This window comes from Dicentrarchus labrax, unplaced genomic scaffold (assembly GCF_905237075.1).
Source record: "Dicentrarchus labrax unplaced genomic scaffold, dlabrax2021, whole genome shotgun sequence".
NCBI lineage: Eukaryota > Metazoa > Chordata > Actinopteri > Moronidae > Dicentrarchus > Dicentrarchus labrax.
In genome coordinates this window covers 14751189-14768620 of record NW_026136723.1, presented here as the reverse complement: position 1 = coordinate 14768620, position 17432 = coordinate 14751189, and the positions used below count along the sequence as shown (strand labels likewise).

At 40.7% G+C, this 17432-nt stretch overlaps 1 protein-coding gene across 1 annotated transcript in view; it reads left to right on the top strand.

Annotated features, from left to right (window-relative positions):
* gabbr2 (gamma-aminobutyric acid (GABA) B receptor, 2) overlaps positions 1-17432 on the top strand; it is a 174241-nt gene that overhangs the window by 95922 nt on the left and 60887 nt on the right. The window contains exons 4-8 of the mRNA XM_051390179.1: positions 1194-1295; positions 6748-6813; positions 7299-7487; positions 8109-8351; positions 13455-13515. Of these exons, the coding sequence (XP_051246139.1) occupies positions 1194-1295; positions 6748-6813; positions 7299-7487; positions 8109-8351; positions 13455-13515 (661 nt within the window). The remainder of the gene's footprint in view (positions 1-1193; positions 1296-6747; positions 6814-7298; positions 7488-8108; positions 8352-13454; positions 13516-17432) is intronic.

Genomic DNA, 17432 nt, shown 5'->3' with positions numbered 1-17432 from the left:
TTATTATCAAAGACCCTTAAAGCAATGAAAACAGAAGAATTTCCCAGACTATTATGTCCTATATATTTATATATTTATAAGACTAATACTGTAGAAACTGCAACTCTAGGCCTGTGCTTTTCCTACTGTGACACGTCAAAATGTCTGCTGTTGAGCAAATGCCTTTTCTAAAGTTGTAGTTCTAAGAAGGGAAGCCAGAGGAATGAAACGTAGTACGTGTGTTTGTGAGGGCTGAGAGAGAGTGAGAGGCAGTGTGATAAACCACCTCAAGCTCACCATCACGGTAGGGTACCTTCTCCATTCTCCGTCTTCTCTGATCCCATTACCCACCATTCAGCTGAATCAATACATCAAAGCGTGGATGTACAGCTGCTGCAGATGCATTTGCAGTACTACACACATGTCTACTTCTTGTCAAGCCTTGGATAACCAGTTGAGATCATTTAAAGCATAATTGGGCTCTCTTGTGTGAGAAAAACAAATGCGTATCACTGTGACAAATGCATGCTGAATATTTTGAACACATTAATATGTGTAAGGGAAACTGACAGCAGGATATTACGTGAATTTAAAGAAGTATACATGATGTGCTTGTTTGTTAAATCAATGTAAGCATTTTTGTTTTAACAATGTGATACTGCTCACATTTCAAGATCACAGGATTTCAATGTAGCAAGTAGCTCATACTTTTCTCCCAGTTTGGAGCGGCTAATTCCTCATGCTCCACAGTCCTTGTCAGTCCTGCTGTTTGCATGTGGAAAGTGTTGGATGGCCATATGTCACCTCCGATACACATGGAGTTGCTAGCTGGTTCATTTTAAGCCCACAACCAGGAAGCTCCCTGGGAGGGTGTCACTCATATAGGTTCATACGCCGCCAGATCCCAACCCTGTCTGCTATGGCGCTCCAACCAATAGGAGCTGCCAGTGTAGTAGCAAGGATTCCCACCTGTGAACGCTTAAGTTAAGCGACCAACTTAAGTTGCCTGTACAGCTCAGTAAGTGCAGACTGAAAGCTAAATCTTGAAGGGTAAGTATTAGGTCTACAGTTAAGAGAATTGTAGTCACACTCCTACACAGAACTAAGAATGGGTTAGATGATGAATAGAAAGAGAAGAACATTGAACTAAGAGTAAATTATCAACCATGCTCATGTGCTTTCTCTTTCTTTCTCTCTCTCTGCTCCTCTCTAAGGTGAGGAATGATCTGACTAGTGAGCTGGAGAAAGCAGACATTCAGATCGCAGATACAGAAAGTTTCTCCAACGACCCCTGTGTCAATGTCAAGAAGCTCAAGGTAAGTGATCCAGCCTGGGCCCTTTACAAAATCCAACTAAATGAATAAAGTGGAATGACTCAAGGTCAGTTTTATTCAGACAATTCTTAGATTCACCAAATTACTGGTGTCTCATTGACCTGTCAAAATCTTTAGTAATAATTTATTTAATACAGTGTTTGTGTGTGAGTTGATGCCACCCAAAGTGAATCCTGAACGATGAATAATTTGACTCTGCAAAGTAGGGTAGTTCTCAGTGAGACTAGTGGAGCCATAATGAGGACACTGTAATGGCTGGGGGGGTGGGGGTGTACAGCGACCCCTAATGACCTGCTCTGACTAATGGATTTTTGATGGTTCTTTTAAGGAAATGTATACACATGTGTACAGGATTTCTTATTTTCTTTAACTCTCCACTTCTCTTCTTCGAAATTAAATGAGACAGAACAAAATTAGACCATTATTAGGCCAATATTGAGATGTCAGACCTGTACATCTTTACACCATTTACTCCTGATGTTAACATGCATGGTTGATCAGAATTTGCTTGGATGAAGCAAAAAAATGCATGAAATTCAGATAAATGCAGTCAAGTGTGAAGGCTAAATTATCCAAACTATCTCCAGAGGCAATCAGAGATGCATTTGGCCTCATTTACCAGTTGTATATGTGAGCCAGTGCCACATACAATTTACAGTAGCAACATTGTCAATGGAAGTAAATCAGACGCATGACCAAGTGGCTGGTGGGCACCACTAGTAACATACAAGGTGCATATTTGTTTGTACAGGAGTATGATTTTTTTTTTTTTAGATAGGAAGTTGCGTACATGGCACAGTGAGAGAAAAAAAAGACGTTGGAAGTGAAGAGAGTAGGTGGAGTAGGAGAAACAAAGAGAGAGTAGTGGAATGTATGAGGTATGCAAGATGGAGCGGGTTGAAAGAAATGCAACAGAGAGATGACGAGACAGAGAAAGAACAGGAAGATAAGCTGTCTTTCCTAAAATATATGTGTTACTCTGCATGTTGAGGGCTGACATTTTAAGCTGACACCACCCTTCCTTGATCAACTCTAAATATGCAAATCACAGTGTCGCCTCGAAAAAGCTTTCCAGAACATTTGGATGGGGTGGGCGGGGGTCCTCTGACACCCTAATGGTCTGTTTCCCGCTCATCTCGCAACAGCAGTTTGCTGTCTCCCCGACAGCTACGTAATATGATGAGGTAGAGGGTGACACAGATTTCGTTGTGAGGGCTGGTCTTTTTTTGGTACAGTGTTGTGTGTGATTGTGTGTGTGTGGGGCGTAGGGAGGAATAGGGGCCATGCCATCACTGTGTCATCCACAAATAGAGCACTCACATCTGCGATCCAGCTGGAATATTCAAAAAGAAGACAGGCATCTCTGCTGAAAGGCGTTGAAGCAGCCTTCTATATTTTGCTTTCTGCTTCTTTTTTTTTAATCTTCATCTCTTGTTGTCTGTCCCAAGTTACTGGACAGGCTGACAAAACAACATCAGAAAACAAAAGCATGCTTACACACCCTCCCACACACTTGCATACACCCACACTAACCTTCTAATCTTAGTAACAATCAAGTTTATTCTTTTTCATTTTGAACATGAAATAACAGTGCCAGCAGACATTTTATAGACTAAGGCTTTTCAAGATTTTTATGACTGCAGTCAGTGGAGGGCCACATGAGGAAAAAAATGTCCTGGAATCTAAATTAAGTCCAAAACACTTCATTATTTATTATAATTGAATTATTTATCATGCATTCAGAATCTCTCTTGCCTCTCAGATGTGATGTATAAGTGGATGGTCCATTTCTTTTCAAATGTTTTTTGCTTCATTGATACAGCATTTTTTTGCATGGCAAACGGCCTTCCACGCATGCATTACTTTTAATGTTATTCTCAAATATGGCTGATTTGTAGACTAACTTTATTTAAAAAGCAGCTATGCTTTTCCCCCGTCGGTGTTCTGAAATCTGACAGTGGCAAAATCACATGCCAATGAATTCATAAGCTAGTCTTTGATCAGAAAAATAATTTTTCTCATATTACACATCAATGCAACACTTGTGTTAAGGGGAGTACCTCTTTAACCTCTGCACTAGGTTCTGTATATTGGCCATGATTAGAACATACTGTATAACATCCAGTTGTAAACAAAATTGCATTTTTCTTTAACACAGAATGATTTTGCATGCTACATTGTCTAGTGGGCCTTCAGACACACAAAATAATTTCAAGACAAATGGTTTACACTGATATCAGTAAAAGTTTGTCCATTTCATATGGACTGTTATTGATAATATCATCAGCTCTTGCTGTTTCTGTAATGCACAGTGTTAGCTCCCTTTTCAAATTGATGAAGCACTTCTGCTGGTCCAAATCCCCAAATAGCCCAGCAAGAGTCTCACACAGCGAACACAGAACACACAGTCTTCCTCACCTCCAGTTTCAAGGACTAGTCCACACCAAATTCTAGGTTTTCACACTCAACAGTTTCTTTCCCCTAAATATGAGTTTAGTGACAAGGTCAGGAATGCTCAGATATTGTAGTGTACTGACTGATTATTTAAGGGAGGGCGCAGCTTGTTCAGATAATATTGGCAGATCTGTGGTAAGAGTGTGTATAACATTTAATGCTCGCACACACACACACACACACACACACACACACACACACACACACACACACACACACACACACACACACACACAACTATTCTGTGAGTGTGTGCACCTGATCACATCTGCACACACACAGCGCTGCACAGTTATCATCACAAACAGACGGGGGGATGGTTTAGTGGATGGAAGCAGCGCATTGCCCAGTCTACAAATCACATCTCCCACAACCTCATAAAAGACCATCATTAGTGTGTGTGTGTGTGTGTGTGTGTGTGTGTGTGTGTGTGTGTGTGTGTGTGTGTGTGTGTGTGTGTGTGTGTGTACCTAATAAGCCTTAACAGTGCCTGATTGGGCTTATGAGGTACAATATTACTCTAACCATTATCACATATAAATCACCATCATAAAGTTACAAACAACCCTGTCACGGATAAAGCAGTCAAGGCTGCCCTTAACGCTACCCTCTTTGAGAACAATTATTGTTATAGTTATATAAAAGCTTGAGCAATGAGGGTAATTTGAGGCCCTGTAGTGTCCCAGTCTGTCTAATGCACAAACACAATGCACTCACTCTTGGCCTTGCCCACAACTACACACTCTTTTTATGTTGTTGCCAGGCAGGCCAGAATTCATACTGAGGCTGTGGTCCTTGGCCATTTGGGCTAACTGCTCTTTCCTCCAGGGGAAGAGCAGTATTATTGAGTAGTCACTGGCACTTCATTCACACACAAAAATAACGCAAGAGTGCACCCCCGAAAAGTTCAGAGTTGCTACCTGCCCTTCTTGCACATCGACACACATACACATTGTGATGGTGCCAGAGCAGTGGAACAACACTAAGGGCTTTGTATAAAAGACTCCCTTAAATGTCCCAGCATGCTCTCTGGCTCTGATGAGAAACCACCAGAGAAGCCTTTTGATTGAGCTGCTCAGCTTTCTGAAAGCTCTCATCCTCCTCAGTGTGTGTGTGTGTGTCCCATATGCAATACTTGAACCTATACAGATGATGATGATGATGATGATGATGATGGTGAAATTAATCTTGGAGCTGCTGTGGAATTTATATATATATATCTATATATATATATATATATATAGATATATATATTTATATTTATATTATGTCTGTCTGTCTGTCTGTCTGTCTGTCTGTCTGTCTATAGTAACTCATCTAAATGCATCTGATTTCTCTACATAATCTATCCAGTTAATCCAATCTGTTTATTTAAACGAATAACTACAATGTTTGGCTGTTGGGTAGCTCTGTGTGTCTAATCGCCTTAAGGATTTGGAATTAAGATGACAGTGATTGGTTGCCCCCTCTGATCTGTCGATGCATGACATATGGTAGAGACTGCCTGAGGGGAGAGGACTTCATGAACTGTTTTCATAATGGATTCTCATTATCCAGAATAAAGGCAGGACACCATAGGTTCACTGAGATTACAGCTGGTGTGCTTGTCATTCCATTGTATTTTATTATTTTCATTCATTACAGTTCAACCCAGATCAACTGTACAACATATTTTCATGCTGTTCTGTTTTATAATTGCATTTCAAAAAAGCCCCTGCTTGTAGTCTGCATCGCCACTGAAAGGTTTAACTGTATGGTTGTTTGCAATGTATAGCATTTACACCTAATCAATAAAAGATGGAACTGAACACCTGAGAACTGCTTGTAGCACTTAACGTACATGACATTACCGTAGAAAACACACTCAGTCTTAAGTATGTTTGAGTAGCATGAGAATCCTCTTAGAAGATGACTGTTAGTGACAAATCCCAAAATAATAAAGCAGGTGATTCATTAAATTCACTGTTCAGTAATATAACTGATTCTGTTGGTCTTCAGATTTTCTTTGAATTGCTCAGTGAAAACTAACCTTCTAGATTTGGCATTCTGTCTGCACTGTCAGGGTTGAATAAGGGCCTTATGTCAGACTTCTCCACACATCACACATCACCTCCAGGCTTGTTAACCAGATGTAGATTCATCAAACCTGTGTCACTATTATTGAATTACATTTGAGGCAATTTTGCACTGTAACGTGTGTGTTTGTGTTTTGTGTGTTCGTCCGGGCCTGTACTTGTACTATACATATGCTTGTGCACACTAAATGACAGACTGTTGGCCCCAGAGCGTGATCTTTTTTCTCACCATGAAACATGCCGCACTTCCACCCAGGCAATCTGAATTATTTACCGAGTCAATCACTAGGCCATGTGCTCTGAATCCCCATGTAAATGTGTGCTCTCCAGCCTGGTTGGCAAGGCAGGCAATTCTGCCCGCTGACACTAATGTCTCTGTTGTTATGAATTGACACGATGCGACTTAATATTTCCTTAGCCTCTCAGCCACTGGTTCACTACTCAGATCCCACATTCTTTGCAGCTACTGATGAGATAGTGATGAAAATACAGTACACAACATAGCTGTTTCTATGTTGATTTGTTAATAAAGTGTGATATTGCAGAATGATGTGAAAAGGCAATTGGAAAAGTGATTCTAGCACAGATATACTTTTTACCCTGTGGCTGTATGGGCTGAAGTGCAGTTGCAGGGTAACAGGCAGAAATACCTAGCATGTATTGCAACATTATTGTAAAGCCAGAAGGTGACAAAATCACACTAAAAGTGTAATGAACACTGTACTATATGGTGAAAGTGATGCAAAATAATCTTCCTTATATAACTGTTTCACATTATTCACATTCCACACTGTAGAGGTACCTTATATTTACCTGTTTTGTGTGCATGAGTGTGTTTATGCTAAAAACATGTGCCCACATTATCCATTTAAGTCATGATTATGTCTTATTTTTTATTTTTTCAGGACAACGATGTGAGAATCATCATTGGCCAGTTTGACGAGAACCTGGCCTCCAAAGTCTTCTGCTGCGTAAGTCCTCAGGGAACATATACCACATATATCAAATTTGCCAAGAAAATGTTCTCTTCGGTATAAAAATGGTGCAGCGCTGCTTTTAACAGATGATTTGGACATGATGTGATCTCATTTATCTATTTGTGAATATGCACTGATAAACTGAAATGTGTAACACAGTATTACATATATGTTCAAACCTGATAAAAGTAGAATTATGTGTAGCTAAATGTCTCACTTTAGTGTGTGGGCTCACATAATTTGGCTTTAGATGATTTTGGATCATGTCATGTTTTACCCTAGGTGCTTAGTCCATGATTTCACTATTTTTTTTAAGCTCAGTTGGCACTACGCTCATACACTCAGTCCAAGCTCTAGCTTTGAATATACATCAGCTCCCATTAAGTAATAATCATTAAAAATACGTTAATCTCCATATATCACATCGTATCATTCTGCTGTTACATCGCTTCAACATCAATTTCTTCTTACCCTCCCAGGCGTATAACCTGAACATGTTTGGCAGTAAATACCAGTGGATTATCCCCGGCTGGTACCAGGGCAAATGGTGGGAGCAGGCTAACACCACCAACTGCACCACCAAGAAGCTGCTCACAGCCATGGAGGGATACATCAGCGTGGACTTTGAGCCGCTCAGCGCTCGGCAGATCAAGGGCATCTCTGGCAGGGTGAGTGACGCCCGCTGTTGCATTTCAGAAGGCTGTTGTTAACAAGTAATTCAATGTGTCAAGAGACTTTAAGTCAGACTGTAATTAAAAGAAGTGAGAAGAATCTACAGTACTAATGAGCTGAATAACCTACCACACATACTTTCAGCCTTAATTTTCATTCAAAAAAGACTTTTACTATTGATTGAATATACTGTGTACAATATAGCCTGAGGTTGAAAGTGCAAGTGAACAGTTTGGTTAAAGGTTTTCACTTCACTTCATTAGAGTTTCTGTTTTTAGACCAGAACTTAGTCATCACTGAAGGTTTTTATACTTCTAGCATTCCTGTGGATGTGTGGAGACATGAGAGAACTTTCTCCAGCAAAAGACATCTTAGATGCATGTTTTTAAACCAAAAATCTCAAGCAAAATCAATCATTGTTTTGTTTTTTGTTTTTTTACACTGCACTACCCAGCACAGTAGCATTGATCCCAAAACAGCATTTCCAGTAACTTCGTATCTCAAATTGTGTGGAAATTAATCCCTTCTCCTTGGACAAAGTTACACCAATAATAGTGCATTTGAAATAGTCCAACATTAATCCAGCTCTCCCTTTTACCCTATTTTACCTCTTTCAGACCCCTAAGGAGTACGAGAGTGAGTACAGCAAAGAGCTTCACCAGAAAGGTGTGGAGGCCAGCAAGTTTCATGGCTTTGCCTATGATGGGATCTGGGTCATTGCTAAAACCTTGACTCGAGTGATGGAACTGCTCCGAGTAAAACAACGGCAGAACACATACCACAACTTCACTGTGGATGACCGCGAAGTGGGAAAAATGGTGCTGGACGTCATGAACGAGACCAACTTCTTTGGCGTTACAGTAAGTTATGGAGCAGATTGCCATTATTTAAAAATGTGAACATTATCTAAAAGTATGGCACAGTCTGACATTTTGGAAGTTAAGATGGGTTTTATGTACACTTAGCCACCAGCACCAATTGTCTACACACAGCTGACATATGTGAACATAAGGATACTCTCTAGACACACATACTGTACATTTACATATGCAGGTAATGGTTAATATTCATGAATGAGGGAGAGGAAGAAAGACACTCATATATGGGGTATATATGGAGAGAGATACAAACATGGTTTAAAGCAACACAATCAAAACACCATAAAATATGTTTTCTTATATTCCTGATTATCCTGAAGCATCTTTTTGGGAAAATTATAACATCCAGCAGTAATTGTCTATACATATAAACACTTAGTACATTGAACATGGAGTGGGCAAATCAGAACAACACATAGAGGCATTAATTACTGCTCTGTGAGGCTGGAAGCTTGTTTGCAGAGAAGGTTACTTAGCCATCCTTGTCTCTGTATGAAGCCTAAAGTGATGCCATTTGGTGCTGCCGACTCACTCCAATGCATTCAAAATTGATCCTGGTGGCTACGCTAGCTACAAGCTGTGTGCGTGTGCGTGTGTGTGTGTGTGTGTGTGTGTGTGTGTGTGTGTGTGTGTGTGTGTGTGTGTGTGTGTGTGTGTGCGCGTGCGCGTGCGCGTGCGCTCACTCTCACTTCCTATTGAGCTGTTATAGGATATCTCTCGTTCCCCTGTAAAGGCCACTCCATTATTAGAGGATGCCATGCTGCTCCCAGCCTAGACAGCCAGTAGGCATGCAGGCTCTTACAGTGCATGAGAACATTACTCATATCAGTTTCATAACTGTGTTTACATATAAATGGCCGAAAAACTTTAACTGGGGAGAAAAGGGAAAAAAATTGGCTATACTGGGAAATTACAGAGGTTCAATAAATACTCTAGTATTGATACTAATATATCAACAAAACAAGTGAGAAAGAGAGAGAGAGGAAAATAGCCTTGGAGAAATGAGTACAGGCTACTGACTCGTGTTACTGTGAGGTGCTTTAGGGCTAACGTCCCCCTGGAGTGTACGCGTGTTGCGGCACTGTACGAAATCCTCCGGGTCGTCATTCCTCACCCCTCTACTCTCACCTCTCTCAGCACAGACCCACTCAGGGCTGCTGATCAGGAGCAGGCTGACATTGAGTCCTTCCTCAGAGACTCTTGGAAGCAAAACAGTGCAGGAATATTGATGGCCATGTAACATTTCATCCACTTTTTTACTCCAGGCACACAAAAGATGATGAAGTCCTGTTATTTTGTTTGGATAGGCTAGCAGTCTTATTCTCTGCCCTCATATCTGTATTGACTTGATGCTACATATATAGCCATCAGTGGTGGAAGAAGTACTCAGATACGATACCACAGTTTATGAATACTTCATTAGACCTATGTGCAGCAAAATGTACCTAAATGAAAAAATGAAACAAAGAAGATCTTCTGAAAAAAGCTCTCTTGAGTAGAACGTTTTACTTAAGTGAGGTATTTGTATATTACTTTACATTGCACATATTGTAGTGCTTAAGTAAATATACTTTTGACCTTTGGGAGCCATCATTACCAATCAATGTCCCACTTTATGAATGAATCCCATTAATACTGAAAAATAAATAACAGAAAATAGATGTTACAGGCAATTCTGAAATTTTCAATTTTACTGATGTTCTATAGAAAATAAAACAACAGTTATACATAACATTGTTTAACCAGCTACGTTCTTTTGACAATGATCTTTTTATTCTGGCAACCACAAAATCCTCGATAGAATAAAACATTCTGAGAAAGAATGTGTGGTAAACAATTATGTTGTTTGAAGACAGCGGCATTGCAGAATAATTAAATTAATTTGTGTACCAGAAAATTTGAGATCTGTCAACTACTATAGCTGTTCTTTTAAGGGATTACATGAAATGAGATCAAAAGTGTTGCCTGTATGTAGTACACACTTAGCACATAGAAACTTCCGCCCACACATGATGATCAAAGACATAGGAAGGCAATTTCTCTTCCATACTGCATACATCTTTTATGCTTTATGATTTCAAAAGCAGCTATTGCACAACTTGATCGGTTTGCTTTTAAATTGCAATAACTTCCACTGGGTTCCCAATAAAATGAATCCACGTGCAAGCACCAGTGAAACAGCAAATTCAGGCCGACTACCCTTGATATAAATGTTATTTGTGCATGTGTGCTCGATCATACGGGATCATACCCTGACTTGAGCCCCGTGCCTTTCCTGATGTCACGATTTTGCGCTGTGTGTTTGCTGTGTACACACAAATGTCTCATGGGACCAAACCGTGTCCATTCTGCACTGATCTCAGTCCTGCTGCTGAATCAGAGGCAGCCTCAGCGGCAAGAGAGCGATCATGGAGGGCTCGGCAATATTGATCTGGATGCTGTCAGGGCCACAGAGAAGAAGGCTGACGTTAGCTGGGAGAGACTTTCAGGGCAGAGAGAATGCAGATATCTTCTAGAACCACAGGATGATGTACACTGGAATTCACCAGGGAGGGCAGCAGGGAAGAGCCACAGCAGGTTGTGATTGGGGATGACAAGTGTGTGGGTATAGGTTTGTTCGGCTGTTTTTTATCTGTGGTCAGTGGTCATCGTGTTGATATCAGTGTCTTTCCGGGTAATGGCGAGTAGCACAGCCCGAGGCTTGACAATCACCTCAAACAGACACACTGAGGTGAAACAAAAGAAGCGGGGGGAGGTGGGTTGTGTGCATCTGCTGTTCTCTGTTAATGTGTGGGTATTATGCGTGTGTGTATGTGTGTGCATCACAGTTCCATTCGCATCAACTGTGTTCCCACCTCAAACCCTTGAAAACCCGGAGGATGTCACACCTGCAGCCCACAGACCGACATCTCGTTTGACCCCAGCACTTCTGTCACTGACAGTATTCTCACCTCCGCAGACAAAGTAAAACCTGGCCGCCTCCACCTGTCTCACCTCAGAAAGACACATTCACACAAACCCACACATACACACCTAGACACAGTGATTGCTCCATCAGCCACCATTGTGGCTCAGGTCTGAACGTCCTTTGAATACTAGACAAGGGACACCTGTCTGGGTCAATACACTCCAGCGAGGTTTGCCTAAGCTGCAGATGAGCATAATACCTCGTGGAAAGAGGCTTTACAGTAGCTTCTTTGAATTTTGGTCAAAGGAGGTTAATTTAATCTTTGTAGCACAGACATTTATTTCCAATTAAGAATGTCAGAGTCAGTGCCTCTGCATATGTTTGATATACTTTGCATATTCTGCAAACCGTGTATACACTTGAGAGAACAAATTGTGGAGCTGTTTAAATAACTACACGCCATTTCAATAAGGTTTGTGATAGCTCCACTTTTGCTGATGCGAAGGGCAATTATGGTGGCAATGCTAATGCACAGTGAGAGCATGATGGTGCAGCTACTCTAGAAACCTGGATACATACGCTCACAGTCATTACGGGTTCAAGTCAAGTTCCCCTATTTTCAACCCACATTGTCTGACCCTGTTTACACACCACAGTTATCTGAATGTAATACCTAATGAGCTGAACTGAGGTGCACTACACTGTCCTACTTACGCTTCAGGTATAATTGCATAGCATACTGTAGGAAAGAGCAGTGTGTGACAAAAGGAACTTGTTAGCGTTGACAAGTCAGATTGACACCATGGTGTGACATCGGTAGCAGAGGGTCTGTTGTACATCACCAGGGTAAAGGCAACACTGGAGACGCCGTGTCTCAAGAGTAGCTCGTTCCGCTCACACAAACGCGTCACCAGGGACACATGCATGTACATAAGCATAATGTGACAACATATTAAGTGCATACACACAGACATGCTTGCATGTGCACACTCATGCAAACATCAAAGATGCCACACAAAGACTGGGATTCAAACAGAGGGGTGGGATCCTGCTCTGCCACTTCAAAGCTTGCCATCTTTTTGAGGCAAAATTGGCTCTCCAGCTTCCTTCCCCATATTTCCCCCTCAGCTGTCTTTTAATCAGTCAATGCAAATGCTCTCTCTCTCTATCTGTCTAATATATCTATCTATGAATCCATCTCTGTCTCTCGCTCTCTCTCTCTCTCTCTCTCTCTCTCTCTCTCTCTCTCTTTCTCTGTGTCTGCACTCACCTTTCTTAGCCAGCCAGTAATATGTAAACCCAGTTAAATGTGTAATTAAGGAGCTCTGTAAGCAGATGGCGGGCTGAATTAATTGAACAGTCTTGGTAGATGAAGAGGGAGAGAGAGATAAAGCGACAGAGGGAAGGAGAAAATAGAACAAGAGAGGGAAAGAATGAGAATACATGGGAGAGATAAAGCGACAGAGGCCAAATTCATTTGAATATGTCTTACGCTATTGCCACAAAGTTGAATTGCTTTTGTCTACCTTTTCTCTGTTTGCCAGACACTCCCTGGCTTGAAATTACTTATATTGTTCCTGTTGAGTTTAAATCAAAGATTTTCCGCTGTTATTTTCCCAACATTTTAGGTGGTTGTTTGACAGATTAAAGCCCACCTTTTTTGACAAGAAATGAAATGTAAAATAAAACCTAAATTCACTGACCACTACACACTTCTCTGTCACCAAATGTGAGACAGAGAATCCTTAAAGAATTGCCTTTTAAATGCTATCTGAGCCCAGATTTGTACCAGTGCAATGTGAGCAAACACATTAAAATCAGGCAGTCTTGCTGATCTGATGTTGTTCCAAGGATATTAGCAAATGAATTGGCCCAAAGATAATTTTGTTTACCTCTATAAACAGATCAATTTTGGCCACTTCTAATCAAATGAGATGCAGTATGTGCAGGAGCCGAGACTCTGCCCTTTGCCTGCCAACACTCCGGTATCAGGAAAGCACTGTGCATAAATTTAGTTGAACTAAGCTCCTTTTTTTTTTTACTCCTACTGAAATTCACTCTACTGCTTATGCTGTATCTTCTTTAGCAGAATAGGGTGTTTTTCATAGCTTAAAGTATGTATAGTATATGTTAGGTTAAAGACAAATATTATATTTTCTGTTTTTCCTTCCTTTCAGGGCCAAGTCATGTTTCGGAACGGAGAGAGGATGGGCACAATCAAATTCAACCAGTTTCAAGGTATGTGTGACACTCCTTCTATTCTACTACTCAGATTAAGCTGTGTTGGGGTTTTTTTCAGGCTTTTTTCACAATCATTTGACTAAACTTTGCTCAGCTATTTTGAATGGAAGACATTGTTTTAGAGCATCAAGAACTTTGTTTTGCCTTATTGTTGTATCTTTTGTGTATCTTTTATCACTCAGCCTGTCACACCAACCTCCAGCCATCCGCACTTGTTCTTGACCCTGACTCCTTCCCTGAGCTAGAGTTATTGCTATAATTTGTTGAATTCCTTCTACTGCACGTTCGTGTTCAATAGAATCCGCAATTGTTTCAGAAATCTTGCAGGATTACCACAGTTTTTTGGAAAGCCACTTACAATTTTTCTCGAGTCAGAAGGCTGCCACGGTTGATATGCCAGTACCTATAATGGATCCTGACCAATAGGGCTTAGGAAAAGCTTGCCAGCTGAGTCATACACATGGGAAAGGGAGGCAGAGGGATTTAACAGTGTTGAAGGCAGAAGCTTTATACTCACATTTATCTCATTAGTTGTTTTTTTAGAGAGGATAGCCAATATTCACACGACTGCAAGGGTTGCTTGTCAGAAAAATATAAAGATGGAACATTTTAGACTGTCATTTTTCTGGTGAGTTCCCATAAGCCTCCCTGCATGGAGTTGCACATCCCCTCTGTATCTGTGGATGCAGGTTAGGTGAATCTAAAAGTCTAAATTGCAAGGCCTGTGGTGCTTTACTGTGCTTGATCTCTGTGGGGATAGGATGTATGTCTGGACAGTTCAGGTTTATATAAAAACATGCCACAGTACTCTGTGTCTTCATAGCATCATCCTGAGGTTGTTTTTGAGCCTGCAAGGCCAGCTGAGTGTGAGAATAACCAAGAGATTGCATCTTGATGCAGGGGATTCCCAGCTCCTAGTCTCCCCAGACTGTATGTAGCACACTGCATGGGGCTGTTCAGTCCTCTCTGCCTAACCATCTTATCTTCCCCACTGCAGAGGGGCTCGATCCCTCTGGCTGCTTACATCACACTCTGCGTGTGAGATAGATGTGTGTGCTTATGCACATGGTGGTGTATGTGTATGTGTGCCTCTTTTGGTGCATGTATGCTAATGCTGTTAGAGCCTAGACTCAGTGGGTTTGACAAAAATGGAGACCACACATGATTTATAGTAATTAAAATATGATTTTATGTTTAACTAAGACGAAATGAACACAGTAAATCTGTAGTACAAAAATTAAAAGTTTCTAGTTGCGTGGAGTTATCTTAACCTCAAGGAATAAAAAAAGCAAAATAGCTGAGTGCAATGTATTCAGTTTATTTACTGTTCTGCACTAATAGGGAATAATAATATGTTCAGACAGACATAAATCAAACTGAATGGAATGACACTATCAATTAAAACTAAAGCAAAGGGTTTTCCAAAGACTTATGTTATGTTTTTAAGTCAACCCTCGAACACTTCACACCACTATTTTATTTTCTTGCAGCTCTGTGTGTGTAACATTTTTAATTGTGAACACACTACAGACTAAAGATCTGCTTAGAATTATGTGGTATGGAAGTGGGACACAGCTAGACTAACAGATTAAGGAGCTATCTCACATACATCGGGTCCAAGGACATACAGTCGTATGACATTACGGCATTATGCCTGGTGACCCTCCCATCTCGAACTGCAGGAGGAGCATTAACAGGCACAGAGTCACAAAAACTGTGTAATTAGTGGGTGATCAAATAGAAAAGAGTGGAGGAAAGTATTTATGTGTAAGTACAGTATGTCTGTACTGTCTGTATTTGCGAGAGGAATAATGCAAATGGCTTGTCCTCAATCATAGCCACACACTTTGTCTGTCTCTTTTTCTCTCCTCCCTGTGCTGCTCGTCCACTGTGTCCTCAGCGCACTCCACATCCTCCCCTGTGTTACAGCTATCTCTCGCTATCTTCTTCTAGCTTTATTCTATCTCCTCCATCCCTCCTTAACCTTCACTCTGTCACTTCTTCCTCACTTGTCAGGGATTTTGAATTTGTCACCCTTTTGACACACCAAGAGCCTGAGCTGGGTGGAGAGGAAAGGAGGGACAGTACCAGCTTGAATATTTCAAAAGGCAGTGATCCTCAACATGACCCTATCATCTGTCCTCAGCCTCTGATCCTCCATTTTAACCTGTCAGACGTTCTTAGTCAGGGGCCTCGGTGGCTCTTATTCCCACTGTCTCTCATGGGAATAAGAGATAGCTCGCTACCAGAGGTCTTGATCGCAGTTGCAGTGTTGCAGAGAGTGCTGATTTTAAATCAGCGTGTTACTACCAGGCGTGGTAGATAAGGAAACATGGCCTTTCAATAATATATATATCAGTAAGGTGATGTTGTGATGTGCGTGCGTAAAAGGTTAAGATGTTTTGGATCTATAAAGATAAATGATAGGATTTACTATCTACAACGCCCCTCAAGTAAGAATTAATTTCCTGCTTTTCTATGATCTTCTTTAAGAATTTGAACTGGCAACACCCTCAATGCTGTCAGTTTACCTCCAGGCGATACTCTTCTCAGTCCTTTCAACTTAAATAGCTCACAAGAATATCATTGAACTGTACCACCAATGCTTTTAAATGAATCATTTTTTTCATGTTAGAATTTCACAGATCTGACATAAAACAAAATAAACGATAACATGATCAAAGACAAATTAATGTGAACAGCGTGGAAAATAATTCCAAATTAATTTAATCACATTTACAAACACTGCTACAAAGATGGTTCAGAATGTGTTGATAAAAGATGCCTGGGATTTGGCATGATAAAAGAGTTTTACTGTAAATCAGGTCCGGCAATCACCACTTTGATATTTTAGTTTTCAAAACCCAGCATGAGTCTCCGCTCCAAAGAGGACAAGTCATTTGCTTGCTTGCAGGTGCATCAGTGAAAGAAATATGTAACTTCTTTATTTTTTTGTGTGTCAAGTGGAACCGTTCTGAGAATTATGATAAACACAGGTTAACTGCACTAAGAAATAGGAACTGTATTCACAGCTTTAAAGTAAACTAACCAGTGGTGGAAAGAACTAGGTACATTTTCTCCAGTACAAGTCTCATATGGTATTTTATGCTACTTTATATTTTTATTTCACTACATTTTGGATGGACATATTGTACTTCAGAGCAGTCTGAAGCCTCAGCTTTTTGCTCACAGGAATTTCTTTCACATATATTTACCTCATTATTTGAAAATTACCTCATTTAATATCAACATCCGACATTGTAACATTATTAGACAGAAAACAAGGGAAAGCATAATAAGTCCTCTTTTAAGTTAAAAGTTGTCCAGTTAATAAATTCACCACTTAATTTGCAGTTGTTTAAAGTAAGAAACCAAAAGGCTTGAAATGTCTCTGCACAGGCTGAGCGACAGGTAGAGTTTTACCAGCCTGCTGCAGCCATCAATATTCCCTGTGGGGACAGAGTGCCGGGATAGTATTTTAGCATCTCAAAGGAAGAGTGCTGATATACAATCCCTTCTGCTGTTCAGATCCTAACAAAGGACGTGGTCAAGGGAAACATGGTTATTGATCCTCGTTCAGCACCAGCAAGTTTGAGAAATACAAATCCTGATTGTGTATGCACATAAAATGTACTGTTCTGAAATTGTCACATATAGTCTGTCCAACATTTTCAACATTTGCTGACGCTTTGATGCCAGAATTGGAGATCAAATGAGGTGATTCACCGAGAGGAGAGGAGAGGGGTACGCGGTGCCCTGTGATGCTGCAATAGCTGATGTTATCTGTCATTTTCCTAGCCAAGGACAATGCTGCTGAGGAGTTCAATGGGGCTATAAGAGTGATAACAGGGAGAAGCAGAGAGAGATTTGTGCGTGCCCACCAGAAGAAATTGCAGGTTGTTTGTAGTGCTTAC